We start from the raw sequence: 25,134 nt of genomic DNA, 5'->3' as shown, positions 1-25,134 counted from the left end.
CCCATTTCAATGCCAGGGTAGCTCACTGCTTGCCCTGGGTCCATTCAGTCCATCGTCGGGACCCTGCTTTTGGGGTGTTAGGAACTAAGGGAAACTGAGGCTTAAGTCGAGAAAGCGATGCCCGGGAGTGAATAATATTCAAAGCCAATTAAATCCTAAGTTACAAAGCATAACGTTAACGGTCTTCCTGTATCTATACAAAAAGGGCATTGCATTAAAGTAAACTATTCAAAAGATACAAGGAGAGGAGAAAGGCAATATTAAGTTATAAGTTCAGTGTCCTACAAAGATCTGGCCTTACAAATTAACAGAGTTTGATTAGGGAGAAAAGCTGATTAACTGGTTGGGGAAGAGAGCAGAGAGAAGTGGTTACAGATAAACAAAGGAATGGGAGTGACTCGGGAGCACTGTGATGGGTGTGACTCAATGAACCCAAGCTCCTTGTGGCAAGGGAGAAAGGACAAATCGATTGTTATCCTACAGCAGATGAAGTTTTTTTTCACAACAATGTAGGGTTATTTCATAAGGCCATGCCGAAGGTTCTAATAAGCAAAGTAATTAAATACACCTTCACTATGATTTTTATCCAATAAAAAACATACTTTTATGTGTTGTATTTTCTAGTCAGGGCAACTAAACTAATTTTCATTGAAATGAATATTGCAATACTTATCTGATTTAAGCAAACCTACGATTTAAGAGTCATGTGTTCAATTCCAATTTTTAAATTTTCCAAAGATCTTATGATCTTTAATCATTCTGATCAATTTCTGTGCTTTCTGAATGTTTGGTGATCTTGACTGTATAATGCAGTTGAAATTAGTGAAAATTCAAGAATGTCGATCATTAATGTCCAGATCTTATAAGAAGTTAATGTCTGCTAATCTGAGCTATAGCACAGCAGGTAGGGCATTTGCCTTGCACACAGCTAACACGGCCGACTCGAGTCCGATTCTTCTGCCCGTCTCGGAGAGCCCGGCAACCTACTGAGAGTATCTTGCCCACATGGCAAAGCCTGGCAAGCTCCCCGTGACGTATTCGATACGCCAAACACAGTTACAAGTCTCACAATGGAGGCGTTACTGGGCCTGCTCGAGCAAATCGATGAACAACGGGGTGACAGTGACAGTGTATCTCCTTGCCAAGTCACAACAGCACCGAGAAAAATGCTTCTATAGTGCAAGATGCCATCCAGTGGTAGCAGCTTATAAACTACAAGGTGCCAATCTGGTCCCACTACCCCACTAATTTTAGCAATTTTGCTTTTTTGTGGGGGAAAGATACACCCAGTGGAGCTCAGGGTTGACTCTCAACTCAATACTCAGGAATCGCTCCTGGTGGTGGTCAGGAGACACATGGGATGGTCAGCCATGTGCAAGTGCCCTACCGGCTGTACTACCACTCTGTGTCCCAATTTTAATGATTTCAATTTCAAGATCCTCAGCTATCGTTTCTGAAAGTTTGTTTTGATTCTTATCACACTGATGACAAATGCAATGAGTCTTATCGAAGATACTTTTAAAACGATTAAGTCATTTTATTTCAGATACTGAATCAAGTGACAAGTGCAATCAGTAGCTTAAATAATTCCAAAGAATAACTTCAGGAAAAGTTTCTAACAACTATAAAGCTATTCCAGACTTTCTTCCCCAAAACCGATATAAAATGCAATAAAATTTTATTTCAAATATCCCTTCGTGAAGTCACAATCATTTAAAGTACTCAGTATTTAAATTTATTCTATTGTAGTTGGCACCAAATCATTTTAAATATCAAAACAAATACACTAACAGGAGCAGAACGAACTATAAATTGAACATACAGGACTAGGGTGTTTTTCTTCGACACCGTTGATATTTCATCAGTATGACACAGACTTTGGCATCCTCTTGCATGATGTTCTTAAAGAACTTCATTTTCGTTTCTTTTTTATTGTGTCCTGTGAGTCTTGTTGCACTGTATCGTGTATTTAATTGATCTCTCCGTTTTTGTTTTGAAATCCTATTGCCTGTGCCCCAAACATAAGACAAAGACCTATTATTACATCGACCAAGGTGTAAACAGTATTGAAGACTTCTATGGTAGCCTCAATATTTTTTCTATCTTCTTTATGCGCTAAGGTAGAAACTGAGTCAAGAAAACTGTTACTTTTAACAAATCTGCATTTTACCACGGGCTTAACAAAAATCCTATTCCCTCATTTTACATGAACATCCTTTTCCACTTTAGCTCCCAAATGCCAAACTGCTGAACAATCCTTACATCTTAATTTACTTTCTTTAAAGCCATCTGTACTGCTCAACAGAAATTCTTGCTTCATAGTCCAACGATTCAGAAGCACAAGGTTATCTTCGGCACGAGAAGCACAAAGATAATCTCTGATGAGTATAGTCTTTCCTTTATTAGTCATTGAACACATTCAAAATTTGATTCCTTTGACTTAAAACAATCCACATTAATTTTCACTTCTATTAATATGTGTTTTCGGTGTGTTTTCATCTTCTTATTTAAAAAAACACAAAATATCCCTCTGTTGCTTTGACATTTTAGGGAACAGAATCTGAAAAATAATTTTACAGATGTAAAACCAACAATTATAAAGTTTATGTAAAAGGTTTTGTTACTTGTTTATATAACTTTACAAATGAATTTTAGCCTAAAAGCTTTGATTGCCAGTTTTCACCTAAGCCTTCAATATTTTCTATTGTTCTTTTTTTTTTTTTTTTGCTGGCTGAGTGGTAGTAGGGGCCACGAGGGTCACACTAATTCTAATGGGCAATAAGGCCTAACCCGATCCATCCTGGGGACAGAAATCAGGCAGCTCATGCATTATTTTATACATTATTTTATTTATTTATTTTTTGCTTTTTGGGTCACGCCCAGCAATGCTCAGGGGTTACTCCTGGCTCTGCACCCAGGAATTACTCCTTGGCGTGCTCGGGGGACCATATGGGATGCTGGGAATCAAACCCAGGTTGGCTGTGTGCAAGGAAAATGCCCTACCCGCTGTGCTATCGCTCCGGCCCCTATTTTATCCATTATTTATTCCATTTGTGTTATCACCATGTCTGTATCACTTTCTTTTTTTTTTTATTTTTCAGTTTCTGGGCCACATTCAGCTGTGTCGGGGCTCTCTCCGAGCTCTGTGATCACTCCTGGTACAGCTCAAGAGATGAAATGAAACGCTGGAGATCAAACTATGGGTAGGTGCGTGCAAGGCACCCCTAAACCTTGTACCATCTCTCTGGCTTCTCTAACAGATACTTTCTTTTTACCGTTATTTTTTGGTGCTCAGGGCTTACTCCTGGCTCTGGCTGTACTCAGAGACCACTTCTGGTGGGGCTTAGGGAACCATGTGGGGGGCTGGGAGTCAAACCCGGGTCTGCTCTGCATGAGGCAAGTGTGTTGACTCTTGTACTTTCACTCCAGCCCTCTCCAACACTTCCAATTTGGACAAGCCACAAATTAAAAATTAAGCCCTGATCTATAGTTTACTGAATTTTCTGGGGTAGATAACCGCAGGATACAACAGGATACCTCTGGGATAAACAACACCCCATGTTACAAAAATTAAACATTATACAGTGTTTCTACCATATAGCTTCAGTAAATATCCCCAAATACAAAACTATCAGGAGTGACTAAATTTGAGTTTTTTTTGTTTTTTGCTTTTTTGGGTCACACCCGGCCATGCTCAGGGGTTACTGTTGGCTGATGCACTCAGGAATTACTCCTGGCGGTGCTTGGGGGGACCATATGGGATGCTGGGAATCGAACCCGGGTCGGCCACATTGGCTGCATGCAAGGCAAACGCCCTACCCACTATGCTATCACTCCAGCCCCTAAATTTGAGTATTTTAACTTTAAGTGTGTAATTTAGTCACTTCTGATAGTTTAAGTGTAATATTAATTTATTTGCTTGTAAGCTTATATACATTTATACTTTTTTCTTTTTTTTTTGGTTTGCGGGCCACACCCTGGCCACTCCTGACAGGGTCCTTGGGGTCCTCCTACCAAGTTTCAGGAGACCATGTAGCACCAGGGATAAAACCTGGGATTCCTTCAAGCAAAGCTTGCACTCTAGCCCTTAAAGCCACCTCCCTGGCCTCTACACACTTTAAAATATACTTCACTTATTTTAAGGGTTTCCAGAGTGCTTAGGATGCCTGAGGGGCTCCCATGGTGATTCTCAGCTAACCAGGCTGGCAGTTTGATGGGTGCCGCTCAAGGCCTGCAGTGCCAGGACTTTTCTAAGTCTTATAGCTGGGACTATCCAGGGCCACACCTGGAGATGCTAGGGACCTCCAGTGCTATATCCAGTGATGCTCAGGGAACGAACCTCCTGTGCTGGGAATAGAACTGGAGTTCTATTTTATGCAAGGCATACACCTTAACTCTTGGACTATATCTCCAGCACCCCACATGCGTTAATTCTAATTATGCCCGGTTTAATAGTTGATGTGGGCTGGAGCGATAGCACAGCAGTAGGGCGTTTGCCTTGCACGCAGCCAACATGGGCGACCCGAGTTCGATTCCTCCGCCCCTCTCGGAGAGCCCAGCAAGCTACCGAGAGTATCTCACCCGCACGGCAGAGCCTGGCAAGCTACCCGTGATGTATTCGATACGCCAAACGCAGTAACAACAAAGTCTCCAATGGAGACGTTACTGGGCCCGCTTGAGCAAATCGATGAACAATGGGAGGACAGTGTCATAGTGTCAGTGTCATTAAGTTGACAAAATTCCTGCAAAGGTATCAGTTCACGTTATCAGTAACAGCCACTCAGCAAATTACTGCCCTTAATGACAGAACTTAAGAAACAAAATATATACTTACGTGATTATTTTTATAGGTGCTCAGGTTCTTCATCATCACCACAAACCAAAATCAATGTATGCAAGATCAGATCTTAATGGTCCTTCCTAAAAAGGAAGTGAACCCATCTGTAAGTTATGATCATTCAAAATAAACAGCATTTCTAATCTGTGGGAAGTTTTGTTCTTTTTGGAATAAAATTGATTTCTCTGAAGAGGAGACTTGCAGATGGCAGAAACATCCAGAACAAAAGTCGTAGAGGAAACATTCAGAATGGATGAAAATGTAATGGTGACAAAAATAATTAGAGCCTAAATCAATACAGTGGATTCCTTTAGAAATAGGAAACTATGTTACATAGAGTGTTAAAAAGGACACAGAAACCATTATATTGGCTGTGTGTGTGTATGCGTGTGTGTACGTGTGTGTGCATGCATGCTCGTGTGCACGCGAGGATTAAACCCAGGGCCTCACCCATGAAAGGAAAGAAGAATTTGTCTATGAATGGACTGTACAGTAGAATCACTATTTTTTAACATGGTACCACTTAAAGGCAACAGAAATATTCTTACAAGGTTCTTTCAGATACTGCACGTCCAATCATGGCATATAAACCATTTCTCTCTATGAACGTCAAATCTTCAGCCCTACATTTGAAAACAAGGTTAACTAGAAAGACTGGGAGTTTGCTGCCCCTCCTAGGGGAGAGAGGCAGGAGTCCATCGTCCATCAAGCTAGAGGCAGAGAACTCTGACCTTAGAGAAACAAAAGTCTTCACTTTTTTTTTTTTGGGGGGGGGAGGACTGTTAATAATCAAACCCAGGTCTCATACATGCAGGACAGCAGGACACACACTTCACTACTGAGTCACATCCCAGGCAAAAAAAAAAGTATTTATATTTAGAATTATAATTCAAAGGTCTAAATCTCATGCTTATCACCAATGGGGAGGCAGCAGTTAAAAAAAAAAGTAAAACCCCTGTTGATATTCCCAAATGCTATAAAATATTTATGTGCCAAGAAAATAGTCCACTACATGCCAGCTCTCCTTAGTCTTTTTCCACCAAAGTGTCAACAGAACCGTTGTTCTTCTAATAGCCTTGGTAGCAGGCAGGTGCTTTCTGGCCCATCTGAGGTTTTTGTAGGTATCCTCTTTTGACTTGCCGTTTTCTAGATAAGAATCTTCTGGCCTACAACGGTTACCTTTTTTGTTTTGGTCTGGGGCCACAATCAATGATACGGCTTATTCCTGGCTCTGTGCTCAGGGGATCATTTGTGGTGCCAGGGATGGAACTAGAGTCCGCTACGTGCGAGGCAAGTGCCTTAACCCCTATACTCTCTGGCTATTTTTTTTTTAAACTGAGATCTTTGTAGCAGCTATGCCTTTAGCGACAGCTGCTTATTTTTACTTATTTTATTTATTTTTTGCTTTTTGGGTCACACCCAGCAATGCACAGGGGTTACTCCTGGCTCATGCACTCAGGAATTACTCCTGACAGTGATCAGGGGACCGTACAGGATGCTGGGAATCGAACCTGGGTCGACCGCGTGCAAGGCAAACATCCTACCCTCTGTGCTATCGCTCCAGCCTGACAGCTGCTTATTTTTAAAAGGAGAAACTTTCAGGAGAACTGTCTTTTAAAACTACCCTACTTTTAAGCTTCATTATTTTGTTTCCTTTTTTTTTGGGGGGGGGGATGATTACTATGATCAAAATCTGTCATCTTGGTTGTCCTTTCTCTGGCTTTAATCTTGTCCTATCTTGGGGGTTTCTACTTTGGACTGATCCCTGCCAGGTTTGTCAGACACACTTGTGCAGGGAACTGTGTGGGAAGTTGAAGGTGAAGCCAGTGAGCTGCAAATACAAAGGAATAGCTTGTCCATATCCGAGTGCCAATTCATCAACCCAAGCCTTTGGTGTAAATCACAAGCACGAGGCCCAAAGGAGACACAGGTGACCAGCCAACTTCTGCAATGAGGTTACTATCATCTCTCTAGCATTCCCAGAAAAAAACCCATGCATTATTAATGAGGAAGGACGTCCAAGAACTGATCCTGCAAAGAATTTCTATACTGCCCTGTTCGAACAGCAAACAATGCAATCGCGACAGTGCTTAGGACTTGAATTCTGATTTATGAGATGACACATGAGGTTGCCTGAAAACTGCCAAGTGAAAAAAAGAAAAAAAAACACATACAAACATTAAACAGGCACCCATTTAGAGAAAAACAGAACACCCTTAATAGCAAACTTAATCAGAGAAATCAGTTCACAGAGTAGTTAGGGGAAGTGATTTTAAGTGGATACTTGAGAAAATTTCAGAGCCTTTCTGTCGCTTGGGACTTTCAGGTTGAAATGGAAATCTTTTTGCAGCATAATCCTCACAACCCCTTTCATTGTGAAATTCCTTTACATTTGCAGCTCACAGGCTTCACCTTCAACTTGCCACACAGTTCCCTGCACCAGTGTGTCTGACAAGCCTGGCTGGTATCAGTCCAAAGTAGGAACCCCTAAGACAGGACAAGATTAAAGCCAGAGAAAGGACAAGCAAGACGACAGTCTGTACAAAGCGTGTCCGCGGTGCCCGCTCATTTGTGCCCAAATGAGCACACCTAGACCCCACACCAAAACTCCAACTCAGAAGATCTGAAGTGAGGCCCAGAAATCTGTGTACCCCACTTAGTCATGCTTGAACCAACTGCCCCCAAGGGGATCAGCTGAAAAATAATGGAGCACCTGGACGCAGGGATCCTCAACGTGAACTTCAACTGGTCATCACGCAACCACGCGATGCTCTCAGAGGTTGCAAGGCGAGATTGTACGCCAAGTGCCCACCCAGCAGCTGCAGTATCTCCCCGACTCTGATTTTACAAGTCTTGAGGATCAAGGAGATTTTGGGGGGCGGAAAGGGGGAAGAGAGGGAGAGACAGGGAGGGAGGGGAGGGAAGGAGGGAGACAGAGACAGAGACAGAGACACAGAGAGAGCAGGGGAGGTGCTTGCATTGCCTGCAACCAACCCGGGCGAGTTTCCCACCACCCCATACAGTCCCTTGGGACCACCAGGAGCGACTCCTGCACGTGGAACCAGGAGGAAGCCCCTAACAACGACAGGGGCTTCCTCCAAACCAAAAAATTAAGAAGAAAAAAAAAATCAGTCCCAAGAAAATCAGTCCCAAGTCACCAGCAGTGCGTGGGAGACCCGGATGCACGGACAGATACATTGAACGTCCGCGGTTATTATGTTGCAAGGCGCTGACCTCAGGGGGCGGGGGGGGGGGCGGGGGAGAGGCGCCCACACCGGGCCCCCCCGCATCCCTGCTGGGTCCTGCTTCCCCGGTGGGCACTCGTCCTGCTCCCCTCCATTCATCCCCCCCAGGAGGACTCCAGTCCCCTCGCCAGACAGCCCCGAGGACCAGCCGTGCGTGGGAGACGCGTGGAGAGGCTCGGGGAGGATGCGCGCGGGGTGGCCGCTTTCTCTGCTTCCTTCCCCCCCGGGGTCGGGCCCCTCGTCCCGGGGCTGGGGAGACCCGACCCCCGACCCCCCGCGGGACCCCCGCAGGACCCCCCAGGCGGGACCCCCGGCCGGCCGCGCGCGCTACTCACACTCACGAACTGAATGTCATCCTCGGCGTCCTCCGCGCTCGGCGTCGCCGCGGGGGCGGATCCCATCACCTGCGGGACAGGCCACGCGGCTCGGGGGGCGCTCGGGGGGCCGAGCCGCGACCCCCAAACCCGCCCCCGCCGCCCCCCGCGCCCGCACCCCGCCCCCGGCCCCAGGCCCGGGCCCGTGCGACTCCCGCGCCCCGCACCCGGCCCGCCCCCGCCGCACTCCGCCCGGACCCCCGCCCAGACTCCCGCCGGGACCCCAGTCCACCACCCACCACCCGGAGGCCCGCCGGGACCCCCGCACTCCACCCGGACCCCAGCCGGGACCCCCGCCCCCAGCCCAGATCCCCGCCGGGACCCCCAGACTCTGCCCGGACCCCTGCCCGACCCCCGCTCCCCGCCCGGACGCCCACCCGGATCCCCGCCGGGACCCCCACACTCGGCCCGGACGCCCGCCGGGACCCCAGCACTCCACCCGGACCCCAGCCGGGACCCCCGCCCCCAGCCCAGATCCCCGCCGGGACCCCCAGACTCTGCCCGGACCCCTGCTCGGACCCCGCTCCCCGCCCGGATCCCCGCCCGGATCCCCGCCGGGACCCCCGCACTCTGGCCGGACCCCTGCCCGACCCCCGCTCCCCTCCCGGACCCCCGCCGGGACCCCCGCACTCTGCCCGGACCCCGGCCCGGACCCCCGCTCACCTCCGACCCATCGCCCCGCCGCCTCCGCCGCCGCCGCCGCCGCCGCCGCCACCGCCACTGCCAGCGCCGCCCCTGCCACGCCCGCCCCTCGGACCCGGCACCGGGCCGCGCCGGGACCCTGCCCCGGCCCGGCCCGGGCGCCGCCCCCGCCCGCCGGACCACCCGCGCCGCCGCCACGGCCCCCGGCGGAGCGGACCCCGCAGTCCGCGGACCCGAGCGCGGCTTCCCCGGGCCCGAGCGGCGGGGCGGGGCGGGGCGGGGCGGGGCGGGGCGGGGCGGGGCGGGGCGGGGCGGGGCCGGGCGGGGCCAGGCCGGGCCGCGAGGCCTGCTGGGAGTCGTAGTCCAGGCGGGCCGGGCGGACGAGGGCGCGAGGCCTGCTGGGAGTTGTAGTCCAGGCGGGCGGGGCCGATGCTGAGCGAGGCGCACGCGCGGTCTGGCGCATCTTGGTCTCGTTTTGAAGGTGCCTGCGTGTGGGTGTGCGTGTTTGGCGCAGATCTCCATGCGCACATTTTGTAGATAGCAAAGCACAGAGCCAGCAAATAGACAATTTTTAAAAAATTTGGGTTCTTTTTGTTTGTTTGTTTTTTTACTTTTTGGGTCACACCCTGCAATGCTCAGGGGTTACTCCTGGCTCTGCACTCAAGAATTACCCCTGGCGGTGCTTGGGGGACCCTATGGGATGCTGGGAATCGAACCTGGGTTGGCAGCGTGCAAGGCAAACGCCCTCCCTGCTGTGCTATCACTCCAGCCCCTAAATAGACAATTTTATTTCGGGTAGGGCGTTCGCCTTACACGCGGCCAACATGGCCGACCCGAGTTCGATTCCTCCGCCCCTCTCGGAGAGCCCGGCAAGCTACCAAGAGTATTCGATATGCCAGACACAGTAACAACAAAGTCTCCAATGGAGACGTTACTGGGCCCGCTCGAGCAAATCGACGATCAACGGGGGGCCTTTACTATTTATTTATATATTTGTCCAAAGTAGGAATGAGACAAACTTGCAGGCTATCGAATGTAGCCTGCCCACAGGGCAGAGTCTGGCAAACTCCCCATGGCGTACCAAATATGCCAGATACCAGTAACAATGATGGGTCTCATTCTCCTAAAGAGCCTTGAATATAATCTCAGGGCTAGGATGAAAGAGACGTTATTGGGGCCTGCTCGAGGCAATCGACGAGTAACAGGATGATGAAATGATGAAATGATGAAAAATTTATATATTTATTTGGCTTTTTGGGTCACACCTGGCGATGCACAGGGGTTACTCCTGGCTCATGCACTCAGGAATTACTCCTGGCGGTGCTCAGGGGACCCTATGGGATGCTGGGGATTGAACCTGGGTTAGCCGCGTGCAAGGCAAACGCCCTCCCCGCTGTGCTATCACTCCAGCCCCCAATAGACAATTTTTAAAGCTGGCTATCCTGAACATTGCTGGAAGGTATCAACCAGCAATGTTAGAAAAAAATGAATGAAACCGTTGGGTATTAACAAGCAAGTAGTTTCATTCCCCCCCCCCTCCCCCACACACACACCTCCTTGAAGAAATCAAATAAAGCAAGAAGAAATAAAGTCAAAGCACCCTACCAGAGTCATTCCAGAATGTTAGACAATAATGGTTCAGTGGTAAAGCTCCTGTTTAACGTGTGTGAGACCCTGGGTTCGATCCCTGGCATCTCATTTTCCATGAGCACAGCCCCAACAAAAAATAATCTGCACAGGGCTGGAGAGACAGCACAGCGGGGAGGGTGTTTGCCTTGCACGCGGCCGACCCGGGTTCAATTCCCAGCATCCCATAGGGTCCCCCGAGCACCGGCAGGAGTAACTCCTGAGTGCAGAGACAGGAGTAACCCCTGTGCATCGCCAGGTGTGACCCAAAAAGCAAAAAAAAAAAAAAATCCTAAGATTTTTGAAAGTTGCTGGCCATGGTCTGGGGAATGTGGAGTAAATGACAGAACATTTGCCTTGGACTCCCTAGATTCTGGGTCTCCGCCCTCCCCACCCCAGCCCAGCCCAGTACCTTCACAGATGTGACCCTGGGACCTGAGAGCTGCAGAGAGTGGCCCCCACAACCATAGCAAGAATATCAACAACAACAACAACAAAAATTGCTAAAAGCAAAGGAACTGGGCAGAGAATACAAGGCAGCGTGTCCTGTGTGACAGATCTCAGAATGTGCTATTATAAAACGGTATCTCCCGAAATGGAAGCTCATCCGAAAAGGAAATATCTAGCACACATAAAGCCAAGCATCTTCAGAAGTCACAAGGCTGGGATGCAGAAAGAAAAGACACTGAGGGCTTTTCCAGAGGGCCCTAATATCAGAGAGGATCTGCGAAACACACTTCCTGAAGGTGAAGGGCTCCCGAGGAAGTGGGTGATTCTGCCCTCTCTTTGCTGCTCCTCCTGGTGAAGGAACTATGAATTCAGGGCTGGTGACAGAAATTCTCCCAAGCTTAGCTTGGGTCCGGCAGGGAACCAGAGGGAACAGGGTCTCATTACAAATTTCGCTAGGGGGAGACAAGGAGATTAACAAGAGGATCTTAATTTTTTTTTAATTGTTATGAGACGATTATTAGTGAGATATCATGAGGTACAGTTGTAGACTTACCATTTTTTAAAAAATTTGTTTATTAGTGAAACACCATGAGGTACAGTTGTAGACTTATAAATTTTTGTGCTTGGGTTTCAGTTATACAATGATCGAATACCCATCCCTCCACCAGTGCCCATCCTCCACCACCACGGGTCCCAGCATCCCCCCCATCCCCCCCCCCCCCCCCCCCCGTCACACCCTGCCTCTGTGGCAGGGCATTCCCCTTGTTCTCTCTCTCTTCTTTTGGGTACTGTGTTTTGCAAGAGAGGCATTGAGTGGCAATCATGTTTGGTCTATAGTCTACTTTCAGCATGCTCCTCCAACCCTGGGAGGATCCTCCCAACACCCTTTATTTGGTGCTCCCTTCTCTATCTGAGCTTCCTTTTCCCCTAGCACGTGTGGCTGGCCTTCAAGTCATGGAGCAAAATTCCTGGTACTAATCTCAGCCATTCCTGGGTGTTAGTCTCCCTTTTTGTTGCTTTATGTTCCCCAGATGAATGCAATCTTTGTGTGTCTGTCCCGCTCTTTCTGACTCATTTCACTTAACATGATACTTTCCATGTAGTACCATTTGTATGTAAATTTCATGACTTCGAGACGATATTATTTTAAGTAATAATAAACACATGGTATTGATATATATCTAGAATTAGGTAAAATAAGTGGTAGTATACCAGTCATCTTGGACTGACATAATACCAGAAATTGGATGACATAAACAGCAGATACTTACTCTTATATATATATAAAAAAAGAGGTTAAGGCACTTGCCTCTCAAGTGGCCAATTCTTTTTTTTTTCCCCTTTATTTTATTTTATTTTTTTTAAAGTTGTAGATTTACAATTTTTTGTGCTTTGGTTTCAATTATACAATGATCAGATACCCATCCCTCCACCAGTGCCCATTTTCCACCACCATGGATAATATCCCCCCACCCCCATCCCCCCATCCCCCCTGTCTCTGTGGCAGGGCAATCCACTGTGTTCTCTCTCTCCTTTTGGGTGTTGTGGTCTGCAAAAGAGGCATTGAGTGGCAAACATGTTCAGTCCATAGTCTACTTTCGACATGCATCTCCCCTCCTGGGAGGATCCTCCAAACATCCTTTATTTGGTGCTCCCTTCTCTATCTGAACTGCCCTTTCCTCTAGGATACCCGGCTAGCCTCTAAGTTATGGAGTAATCCTCCTGGTGCTGATCTCAGAAGTGGCCAATTCTTATTTGAGTCCCCAGCGCTGCATATGGTTCTGTGAGCACTTCCTGGAGAGACCGCTGAGCACAAAGCCAGGAGCTATCCCTGAGCACCGTCAGCATAAAAGGAGGCCCCCAAAACCATGCCACCTGACTCTGAGCCAGGATGTTTTCACCCAGGGCGCCCCAGAGGGGGTGGGTGAGAGCCCTCCCTGCCCCAAGGGACCCAGCTCCGGCAGCCGACTCCACGACTCAACCGCTGCCACGCGCCAGGCCACTTTCCACACGCTTCACAAAATAAACAACAACAAAAAAAAACAAAGAAAATTTCTCAGAGGTGCCATATTGACCAAAGTCAGTCTCTGTAAGAACGAAGAGGGGGTCTTAGCAAAGTGAGAAGCCAGAAAGGAAACCATAGCTGCTCCCTCATCGCTGACCCCCACATGCAAATAATTGCGCCACGAAAAACTAGGTCACAAACATATGATCGGGAACCACAGAGATAATTCAACAAGCTAGAGTTCGTTCTTGACATGCAAAATGACTGGGTTCAGTCCCTGATACCTAAGGGGCTCCTGAGCACTTCCAGGAATGGCCCCAAATAGAGAGGAGAAGAGTCTGAGTTCCACTGAGTGTGGTCTCCCAAAACCAAATCAAGGGTCAGAGACATAGTCCAGGAGGTAAGATGCTTTGCCCTGCACGCAGCTGACCCCTGTTCATTTCCTGTCACCAGAACCGTTCTATGAGCATCTATCAGGAGTAGAGTATACCCTGGGCACTGCTGGGCATGGTGCAAATACCTCTTTGGAAAAAAAAAAGCACAACCAAACAAAAATTGAGTGTTGAGTGTTGAGAAAAAGCTGTAGCACAATATTTGTGGGAAAGGAATGTAAAATTAACAAGAAAGATGTTACCACGGGGCAAATAAAAATGGGTCACCACTCCTTTAACCCCAGGGTAAAAATGTTAATGAAATTATTGTGTGTATGTAGGAAGATCACAGAACTCTCATGGCATGGATGAGTACATTTTTCTTTGGCAGTTTTGTGGCACTAATTTTAGACTTAGAACATCCCTTTCAGTAAACTATGGACCCGAACATGATTGCCACTCAATGCCTCTTTTGCAAACCACAGCACCCAAAAGGATAGAGAAAACAGAAGGGAATGCCCTGCCACAGGGGTAGGGTGGGATGGGGTATGAGGGGGTGAAAGGGCTACTGGGAGCATTGGAGGTGGAGAATGGGCACTGGTGGAGGGATGGGCATTTGATCATTATATAACTGAAACCCAAACACAAAAATGTGTAAGTCTACAACAGTACCTCATGGTGTTTCACTAGTAAAAATTTAAAAAATGAAAAAAGAAGAAAAGAAAAAGAAAATCCCTTTCAGGGAACAAGGGGATAGACAATTCAGTGATCAAAGGGCTTGTCTTGCACAGAGCCAACCAAGGTTCAATCCTGAGCATCACATTTGTTCCCTGAGCTCTGTCAGGATGACCACTGAGCTCTGAACCAGTAGTGATTCCTAAGCACCGCCAGGTGTAGACCCTATCTCCTTATATGTATCTACTAACTCCATGGCTTCCATTTCTTCCCTTAAATAAAGTGTTTCCTTGATGAGCTTTGGACTAGTTGATCTATCAAGAGGTGACGAAGTGATACTGAAGCCTCCAACTTCTGTTGTGTGCTACACATGTTGTGTGCTACACATGCTATCAATGTTTTTCTTCAAGCCTATTAGCAGTTGTTTAAAGTATTTTGCTGGTCCCTCATTTGGTGCATATACATTTAGGAGTGTGAGATCTTCCTGAAGTACAGATCCCTTGATCGTTTAGAAATGACCTTTACTGTTTCTGATGACCTTCTTCAGCCTGAAGTCTATATCATCAGATACTAATAGGGCCACCCACCCCTGCTTTTTTGGTGGGAGTTGTTTGTTTGAAGAATTGTTTTCCAGTCTTTGATTTTGAATCTGTGTTTGCTCTTGCTGTTCAGATGTGTTTCTTGCAGGCAGCAGAGCATGGTGTCTTTATGGGCACACACTGTGCTGATTTTGTAACTCTGTGCTGGTTGCAAATTCCCTAATAGACCCTGGGATTTGTGGGCGGCCATCTGTGCTGATTCCCTGGTAAATGATGAGGAAGTGTGCCTTGACCTTGAACGATTTCAAAAGAACCATTTTCTTCCTTTCACTGTATGATTGCAACCATATCTGTTCCCCTCTCCTCTCATCAGGATTTGGTTTGTTTTACGACAGGTTCGGTTATCTTAATTGATACTCACTGGAATGTAGGTTTAGAGGATAAATGACTCACTTGTTGCAGGCTAAAGGCCCCAGTGCTTTTTAGTGAATTTGGAATAAAACTTCCTGTTCACCTCTCCTATTTTTGTTTTCATTTTTGGGACAGGACAGTCTCGGACTGGGCCAAGGACAATGAAGATAGTAAAGTTTCTACCCAGGCCTCCACTATCTGCTTGTTCCAGGAGGAATGTACAGGCCCCTGAGCTATGACCATATAAGGGTATAATCTAACTTCACAAAAGATCTTGCGGTTGACTAATGAAACAGCTGTCACGGGTCTGGGCCTAGCCCTTGGACCCAGATATTGCTTGAAGCCCGGAGTGGGCACTTACATAAATTGTGACCTTCAAATCTGCTGTAAAGGCCAGTATAGGCCTATAAATGTTCCCTTCTGAAGAAGCTTGGGGTCTTGCCTAACCTACTGGACCTGCGTGTCGGTGGGATGGCTTGACCCTGGCTAGCCAGCTCAATGAACTGCCTGCTTGCTGATTGCATTCCTGCGTGGTCCTTGTCTGCATCGGAGAACCCGAGCCATGCCCTAATGGATTCTATTTTATTTTTTTAGCTTTTTTTTCTTTTTTTGGTCACACCCAGCAACACTCAGGAATCATTCCTGGCTCTGCACCCAGAAATTAGTCCTGGCGGTGCTTGAGGGACCATATGGGACACTGGGGATAGAACCCAGGTCGCTGTGTCAAGGTCATCCTACCCACTGTACCATCCCTCCAGCCCCCACTCATTGAGTTTGGGTGAACTTGGATGTTAACAATCTTTGTATCATTTCCCCCCTCCCACCTTTATCGTATTTTATTAACAAAATAAAATTGACAGAGGCAGGTCATGGACCAGAGATAACACAGGGGTAGAGCACTTGCATATTGATTATTTGGGTTTTATCTCTGCTAGGAATGATCTCTGGGCATAGAGCGAGGTGTGGCCCCCAAACAAACAACCCTAGAGGGGCAGTTTGGGTCGCACCCAGCTGTCCTCAAGGCTGGAACTCAGGGAACTTCGGCGGTCTCAGGGGATCATACATGATGACCCCTCTTGTCTTCTTCTTCACTCTTGCCCACCTCCCCCCGCCCCCCAAGGCCAAGGCCCAAGGCCTTGGGTGTCCTGTTGAGCAAAATAAGAGTAAGCATGACAAGTACTGGGTTATCTCACGTGTTTGTAGTATGTAGGACTAGTAAACAAGGGAATCACAGATCACAGATCACGGTCCTCCCGTTGTTCATTGATTTGCTCAAGCGGGCCCAGTAACGTCTCCATCATGAGACTTCTTGTTACTGTGTTTGGAAACTCAAGGCCAAGGGTTTGTCATCATTAAATACTGTCTAAACCCTTGTTGGGCTGGAGCGATAGCACAGCAGTAGGGCATTTGCCTTGCACGCAGCCAATATGGCCAACCCCAGTTCGATTCCTTCGCCCCTCTTGGAGAGCCCAGCAAGCTACCGAGAGTATCTCGCCCGCACGGCAGAGCCGGCAAGCTACCCATGACGTATTCGATATGCCAAACACAGTAACAACAAATCTCATGATGGAGACGTTACTGGGCCCACTCGAGCAAATCAATGAACAACGGGAGGACCGTGATCTGTGATCTGTGATTCCCTTGTTTACTAGTCCTACATACTACAAACATGTGAGATAACCCAGTACTTGTCATGCTTACTCTTATTTTGCTCAACAGGAGACACCCAGTAGCTCCATCATGTTAGAGTGAACTGCAAGATTTCATATTTTCTTACAGATGTGTAGTATTTTCCCAAAGATGTGTAATATTCCACAATGTCTATGTACACAACTTCTAGATCTATTCATCTACTATTGAACATTTATGTTGTTTCTATATCCTGACTATTGTCAGTATCATTTTTTAAAATTAAGCGTTCCTCTCATGGGAAGGAGGTCAGTACCGGCTCGTCCTTCACGCCCTACCAAGGTCACGAGTTGCCCCCCACGAGCGGCTCTCAGACTCTCATATGGTTCTCATAACCAGCAATAGAAAACAAATTATTTCACAATGCCTTTTCAGAAATTCTAATTGTTGGGGGAAATTCTAAACAATAATGGTGCATCTTTTGTCGAAATAATGAATGTAATCAAAGTAGAGAGAGAGTTAAGTAGAAATCATCTGCCTCACAGGCATTAGGAGGGATGGGTGGGGGGTATATTGGGGTTCTTTGTGGTGAAAAATGAGTACTGGTGAATGGACAGGTGTTTGATCACTGTATGACCAAGACTTAAAGCTGAAAGCTTTGTAACTTTTCCCACGGTGATTTAATAAATAACTCACTCTGTCACTCTCCTCCCATTGTTCATCGATTTGCTCGAGTGGGCCCAGTAACGTCTCCATTGTGACACTTGTTACTGTGTTTGGCATATCAAACACATCACGGGTAGCTTGCCAGGCTTTGCCATGTGGGCAAGATACTTTCAGTAGCTTGCCAGGCTATCCGAGAGGGGCAGAGGAATCGAACCTGGGTTGGCCGAGTTGGCTGCATACAAGGCAAACGCCCTACCCGCTCTAAAAATAAAATTAAGCTTTCCTTTCTCTACTTATTATAAAAGATTTTGTTTTACATTATAAGTTCTTACATATGTGAATATATAAAATAAGTATTGATATGTTTTAAGAAAATTTCATGGAAGAATACTTTAAGGACTATGGATCTTCCGTTTGAATAATGTTTTGCAAAGTCATTTTCACTCACATGTAGGAGGCAAACTTGTTACCATGTAGTTTTTGTTTTTTTTTTAGGTGAGATAACTTTTCTTTAGGTCACACCTGGTAATGCTCAGGTCTTACTCATGGCTTGGCACTCAGGAATAACTCCTGGTCATGCTCTAGGGGACTATATATATGAGATGCCAGGGATAGAACCTGGATTAGCTGTGTGCAAAGCAAATGCCCTATACACCCCTGGAAGTAACATTTTTAGTGAGACTGACCTTTCTTAATAGTAATTTTAGCCTCCCTGGATGTGATTATTTACAAAAAAAAAACAAGTCAGAGTCACACATTCAAATCATTACCTAAAACCTCAGTGTGAAGGTGAAAAAGATTTCATTCTATATGAACCGGCGGTGAAGGGGCAACTGCAACCTCATGGGAAGGGGGGCATTCCCGGCTCGTTCTTCACGCCCTGCCGAGGTCACGAGTTGCCCCCCACGAGCGGCTCTCTGGCACAGCCATGGCTCCAGAGCCACAGAAACCAATCTTGTAATTATCTGGCTCTTGGCAGAAATACCTCCAGGCTTAATAAGTAAAATATTAGAAATCCAAAATCGTGCATGCAACATTATATGGTTCTCATAACCAATTGTAGAAAACAAATTATTTTACAATACCTTTTCAGCAGTTCTGATTGTTGGGTGTAAACTCTAAACAACAATGGTGCATCTTTTGTCGAAATAACGAATGTAATCAAAGTAGATAGAGAGTTAAATAGAATTCATCTGCCTCACAGGCATTGGGAGGGATGGGAGGGGTGTATATTGGGGTTCTTGGTGGGGAAAAATAAGTATTGGTGAAGGGAAAGGTGTTTGATCATTGCATGACCCAGACTTAAACCTGAAACCTTTGTAACTTTTCCCGCAGTGATTCAATAAATAAATAAATAAATATAAAAAAGAAAGGAAAAAAAGATTGCAGTCTAGAAAATACCCCCCTTGATTTTCTTTTTTCTTTTGGCTTTTTGGGTCACACCCGGCATTGCACAGGGGTTACTCCTGGCTCATGCACTCAGAAATTACTCCTGGCGGTGCTCGGGGGACCATATGGGATACTGAAAATGGAACCCTGGTCGGCCACGTGCAAGGCAAATGCCCAACCCGCTGTGCTATCACTCCAGCCCTCAATCCCCCTTGAATTTTATTAACAAAGAAACAAGAAAATGCTTTTTATGCTTTTAATGGGTGTATTTGTAGTTCAGTAAAAGTAGTAAATGTTAAATGTAAATTATTTCCCTAAGAATGAATCCTTATTTTGTACAATCACTTTGTTATCAAGCAACATTTATGGACAGTTCCCTGGGTCTACAGTATTGAATTTTCTAACCATTGTGTATATTTTCTTCACCAAACTTGAATGGTTTCTTGCACCCTGAAGAAGAATGACTTGGTATCACAGCATCACCAACTGAAGTCTCTTGATAAAATGTTTTCTCTTTAATTCATTACAAAATGGCAATTTTCTCAAACCCATATGATTTTATATTTCTTTTTTCTTCAGATACTGTGAATTAAAAACAGTTAAAACTAAACGATAAACAATATAACCAACTACAGAGGTTATTCTATCTTATGCAGGAGGTCTTAAATGATACTGATGTTTTATATTACTTAGTATATGCTTAGTATACTTTGATCAGTAAAAAGTTAGAAGTATATAAATGAACAAATAACAATATTTGTTGGGGAAAGTGAATGGATTCTCTTCACAATAACAAAAGCTTGGCTTTATTCGTTTTTTAGGAGTGTAGTAGAATGTTTTAATATTAACCAAAAGATCTTTCTGTTCTCCTTACGCCCTCGGATGCTTACTTGATTCAGTTTTAGGTAACAGAAAGAACTCCTAATTTTTATTGCTAGAATATTATTCCTTGGCTAGATGGAATTATCAGATTTTAGGCTGGCTTCGTCACTCACTTTTCAACTTTTGTGAGCATTCCCCGTTTCCCTGTTGACTTTTCCAAACAGTCGTTTTTCTAAAAACATCCATGAATTAGTATGGGAACTATAGGCAATAATCATTAGATAATGACTGATAAGAATGATCATAAATCTCATGGGCTGGGATTTCTGTTGCTATGATAAGAAAGCTCTATCTTGTTAATTAGCTTTGTAGAGAAGCCTTTTGGGATGAGAAATGCGTATTTCCAAAGAAACCATTCTTCATGCTTATTTGACAGCTAAAATGTCTCTGGTTTGATGCATCACGGTATTTAGGGTAGAATCTACATGCAGTTTCTTCAGCAAGCTTGTTCCATCAGGAGCGCCCAGCCACCAAACAGATGTCTCACGGCTTGTCATTTTGTCTCTGTTCACTGCCAAGGAGATCGCAGATTCTCCAACAAAATTCACCGCCAGATTTCAAACAGAGGCAGCTTTGCTTCAACTATCTATCACACCTAAAAAAAAAAAATCAAGAAACAGAGCAAATTCACAGAAGTTTTACAGTATTTTTAAAGAACTCTACAAGTTAGTTGTCTACTATCATTTTTATTAGGGCTGGAGCGATAGCACAGTGGGAAGGGCGTTTGCCTTGCACGCAGCCAACAAATCAATCCGAGTTCGATTCCTCTGCCCCTCTTGGAGAGCCCGGCGAGTATCTCGGCCTCACGGCAAAGCCTGGCAAGCTACCTGTGACGTATTTGATATGCCAAACAAGTCTCAAAATGTTACTGAGCCCGCTCGAGCAAAATCGATGAACAATGAATGGGAGGACAGTGACAGTGACATTTTTATTAGTTTGTTTTTTGTCTTTGGGTCACACCTGGCATTGCTCATGGGTTACTCCTGGCTCTGCACTTAGGGATTATTCCTGGTGGTGCTTGTGGGACCATATGGGATGTTTGGGAGATCAAATGCCTTACCAACTGCACTATCTTTCTGGCCCCTATAATTTTTGGTTTAAAAATAATTTGTTAGGGGCTAGTAAAGGCTGCTGCTAGGAGGGCCTGCTCGGGATGGGAGATGCAGACTGAAAGTAGACTATAGACCGAACATGACGGCCACTTAATACGTCTACTGCAAACCACAACACCCAAAAGGATAGGAAGAACAAAAGGGAATGCCCTGCCACAGAGGCAGGGTGGAGTGGAGGGGACAGGGCGGGTGCGGTGGGAGGGGTGCTGGGACCATTGGTGGTGGAGAATGGGCACTGGTGGAGGGATGGGTACGCGATCATTGTATGACTTAAACACAAGCATGAAAGTTTATAAGTCTGTAACTGTAACTCACAGTGATTGACTAATAAAAACTTAAAAAAAATAATTTGTTAGGGGCTGGAGCAATAGCACAGCGGGTAGGGCGTTTGCCTTGCACGCGGCCAACCTGGGTTCGATCCCCGGCATCCCATGTGGTCCCCCAAGCACCGCCAGGAGTAATTCCTGAGTGCAGATCCAGGAGTAACCCCTGTGTCACCCCAGGTGTGCTTTGCATGTTCAAGGCCCCCAGCTTGTGAGGGTTTTGTTTGAGGGGAGGGGTCCACCTAGATGTGTCCAGGGCTTAGTCCTGTCTCTGTTCTTAGGGGTCACTTCTGATGGTACTGGAGGGATCATTTGTGGAACCAGAGACTGAACACTGGGTCAGCAGCAGCATAGCGAGAGAGGCCCTCAGTTTGAAAGTCAGCACTAAAAAAAAAAAAAAAGGAAAACAAAACAAAATAAGAAGAAAAAGAAGGAACATAATTTAGGAAGAGAGAGGAAAAATGGCGAGTAGAAAGTCATTGTCAAATGAAGAGGTAAGCACATGTATGTAAGTAAAAGTAAAGGCCCTCCCATTGATCGTCGATTTGCTCGAGCGGGCCCAGTAACGTCTCCATTGGAGATTTTGTTGTTAGTGTGTCTGGCATATCGAATACTCTCCGTAGCTTGCCGGGCTCTCCGAGAGGGGCGGAGGAATCGAACTCGGGTCGGCCATGTTGGCCGCTTGTAAGGCGAACGCCCTACCGCTGTGCTATCGCTCCAGCCAGCACATGTATGTAATCTTGCAAAAAGTAGGGTAATAGCATTATGGAGCTGTTAATAATTCATTATTTTTTCTAAATTAATATAATTATAATTTATTATATAACCATAACTTTTCATATAGAGGCTCTTCCAAATTCTATTAGCTTTCTGGTTCCATAAATCTGGGATTCATTGCTGAGGCAGCTAGTATCATTAGGCCCATTTAAATTTAAGTTTATTTAAATTTGGAGAAATTAAGTAACCTTCAAAAGACCACACAGAGTTATCAGTAGGTAGATAGTGCAGGGGTCAAGGCACTTAATCCTCTTCAATTCCCAGATCACTTATGCTTTCTGAGCATAACTGGGTGTAGCTCAAAAGTAAATAGAATAGGACTTCCTTATCCCACAACGTTTGATTTTAGGTGTCAACTTGTCAAGGCTATGAGAGCCACTTGTTTGGTTAAGCATCAGTCCAGATGTTGCTCTGAAGATGTTGCACATCTACATTTTTTTTAAGTTTAAATGTGAAATTTTATTTTATTTTTTATTTATTTTTTTCATTCTTTTTTAAAAAATTATTTATTTATTTATTTATTTATTTTATTTTTATTAGTGAGTCACCATGAGGTACAGTTGTAGACTTACAAATTTTTGTCCTTGCGTTTCAGTCATACAGTGCTCGAGTACCCATCCCTCCACCAGTGCCCATTTCCCACCACCACGGGTCCCAGTATCCCTCCCACCCCCCATCCCCCCCATCCAACCCTGCCTCTGAGGCAGGGCAATCCCTTTTGTTCTCTCTCTCCTTTTGGGTGTTGTGGTTTGCAAAAGAGGCATTGAGTGCCAATCATGTTCGGTCCATAGTCTACTTTCAACATGTATCTCCCATCCTGGGAGGATCCTCACAGCACCTTTTATTTGGTGCTCCCTTCTCTATCTGAGCTGCCTTTTCCCCTAGCATGTGTGGCTGGCCTCCAAGTCATGGAGCAAAATTCCTGGTACTAATCTCGGCCATTCTTGGGTGTTAGTCTCCTATTTTGTTACCTAGCATATCTACTTTTTAAAAAATGAGATTTAAATCAGTAGATTTTCGGTGAAGCAGATTACATTCCATCACGTGGGTGGTTCCCATTCAACACACTGAAGACCTTAAGAGAAGACCCCAAAGAAGAAATTCTGCCTCCAGATGGTTTTTGCATCCAAAACTCTCTCCTGGGTCTCCAGTTGGCTCCAAGCCTTGTGATTTCAGAGTTCTTAGTTTCCACAATTGCATGTGTGTTTCCTGAAAACATCTCTCTCTCCCTTTTGTATTGGTTCTGTTTTTCTAGACAATGCATGACCAATATAAGAAGAAATGCGAAACCCGTATCTACTTATGCATACATAGGCTATTGGGCAGTAACTGGTTGATCTTGGCCATTCACTGAATCTCTTTAGACATAGTTTCATAATCACCATAAGCACATCGTATTAGACCAGTTTCTCGACTTTGTTGTAAGTGCCATTTGGAGCTGGTAAGGTAAAGGTAAAGGTAAAGGCCCTCCCGTTGATCGTCGATTTGCTCGAGCAGGCCCAGTAACGTCTCCATTGGAGACTTTGTTGTTACTGTGTCTGGCATATCAAATACTCTTGGTAGCTTGCCGGGCTCTCCGAGAGGGGCAGAGGAATCGAACTCGGGTCGGCCATGTTGGCCGCTTGTAAGGCGAACGCCCTACCCGCTGAGCTATCGCTCCAGCCCTAAAGGTAAAGGCCCTCCCGTTGATCGTCGATTTGCTCGAGCGGGCCCAGTAACGTCTCCACTGGAGACTTTGTTGTTACTGTGTCTGGCATATCGAATACACTCGGTAGCTTGCCGGGCTCTCCGAGAGGGGCGGAGGAATCGAACTCGGGTCGGCCATGTTGGCCGCTTGTAAGGCGAATGCCCTACCACTGTGCTATTCCTCCAAATTCCAGTAGGCGGGGGTCACACCCAACAACTGGCCCCCTGGCACCATGTAATCCCATCAACGGCCAAGACCCAGAGACTATAAAACCCAGATCCCGGAAGAACATGGCCGCATTTGCGGCTGCGCGACATCTTATAATGACATTTTATTATCTCATTCTTACTTTGGACAACCTGGCAGGCTACCGAATGTAACCTGCCCACACGGCAGAGTCTGGCAAACTCCCCGCGGTGTACCCAATATGCCAAATACCAGTAACAACGAATGGGTCTCATTCTCCTAACCCTGAAAGAGCCTTGAATATGGCACTTTTTTAAAAATCTCAGGGCTAGGACGAAGGAGACGTTACTGGGGCCTGCTCGAGGCAATCGAGGTGAATTCTTTGTGAGTGGTGGGAGGGTCTGGCCTATGCATTTAGGATTTTCAGCAGCAATCCTGTTTCTGTCCACTAGATGCCAGTACTACCACCCAGTTATGACAACCGAAAATAGCTAAAGAGAGAGGAAAGAGACAAAATTCCTCCCAACCAATTTGAGCACCACTGGATTAGGGCTTTTTGTTTCGTTTTTTAGGCCACATTTGGCAATGCGTAGGGCTTAGTCCTAGCTCAGGGATCATTCCTGGTTGAGGCGGGGGACCATATGGGACACCAGGGGACCATATGGGATGACCGTATGAGATCGAACCCAGGTTGGCCCTGTGTAATGTAAGCGGACTATGTACTGCACTGTCAAGCTCCTGTATTAGATCATCTTAATGTTTTAATATGAGCATATGAATATTATTAGAGAGTAGGTATATACTGAGGCAGCTTTGAAAATTTCAGACTGGCCATTTAGTCCTCTTAGTGGGACGCCCTAAAGATGACTATTCACTATGCTGTAGTTGTTAAAAATAGAATTCCTTCAGCTCCTTTAAGAGAAAAGCAAAAAAAAAAATAGCTGAAAAGAGAGGGACCAGAAATATTGGCAATATGAAGTTCTTGGCAATGGGTAAATGCAGCCATTTTCAGAATTTTCTAACAGCTGCAGTCATAGTTCTTAGATGGAAAATGACTGTCCCTTAAAATAAAAGCCACTAATGACATTCCTGAACTGGTGGATGTCTAGGTTTCTCATAGGAACAGACTTTGTTGAACTCTGCATGGTTTTGCAGTACTTCTTGCCTCACAAACAGTAATGCAATAAGAAATATTTTCCCAAAGAAAACTTTGGTGAGTTGAATATCTGGATACGGATTGGCTGAAGTAGCACTGTAGCACTGTCCTCCCGTTGTTCATCGATTTGCTCGAGCGGGCCCAGTAACGTC

General features: G+C 45.9%; 2 protein-coding genes across 4 annotated transcripts in view; both read right to left on the bottom strand.

The window, feature by feature from the left end:
- Window positions 1-750: 750 nt before the first annotated feature.
- Window positions 751-9,345, bottom strand: KIAA1586 (KIAA1586 ortholog). The gene is given in 9 exon segments (XM_056137378.1): window positions 751-800; window positions 1,388-1,663; window positions 1,666-1,767; window positions 1,770-1,865; window positions 1,868-1,972; window positions 1,975-2,008; window positions 4,835-4,920; window positions 8,418-8,486; window positions 9,120-9,345. Coding segments are annotated over 7 exon segments (699 nt in total). The 5' UTR covers window positions 4,871-4,920; window positions 8,418-8,486; window positions 9,120-9,345.
- A 9,756-nt stretch (window positions 9,346-19,101) lies between these two features.
- BEND6 (BEN domain containing 6) overlaps window positions 19,102-25,134 on the bottom strand; it is a 54,354-nt gene continuing 48,321 nt past the window's right edge. For all 3 annotated transcript variants that reach the window (XM_056137383.1, XM_056137382.1, XM_056137384.1), the window contains exon 7: window positions 19,102-20,336. The gene's annotated coding sequence lies outside the window, so the exon portion shown is untranslated. The remainder of the gene's footprint in view (window positions 20,337-25,134) is intronic.

The sequence above is a fragment of the Sorex fumeus genome, unplaced genomic scaffold, assembly GCF_029834395.1.
Source record: "Sorex fumeus unplaced genomic scaffold, SorFum_2.1 ptg000124l, whole genome shotgun sequence".
NCBI lineage: Eukaryota > Metazoa > Chordata > Mammalia > Eulipotyphla > Soricidae > Sorex > Sorex fumeus.
This window is presented reverse-complemented; position numbering and strand designations above follow the sequence as displayed.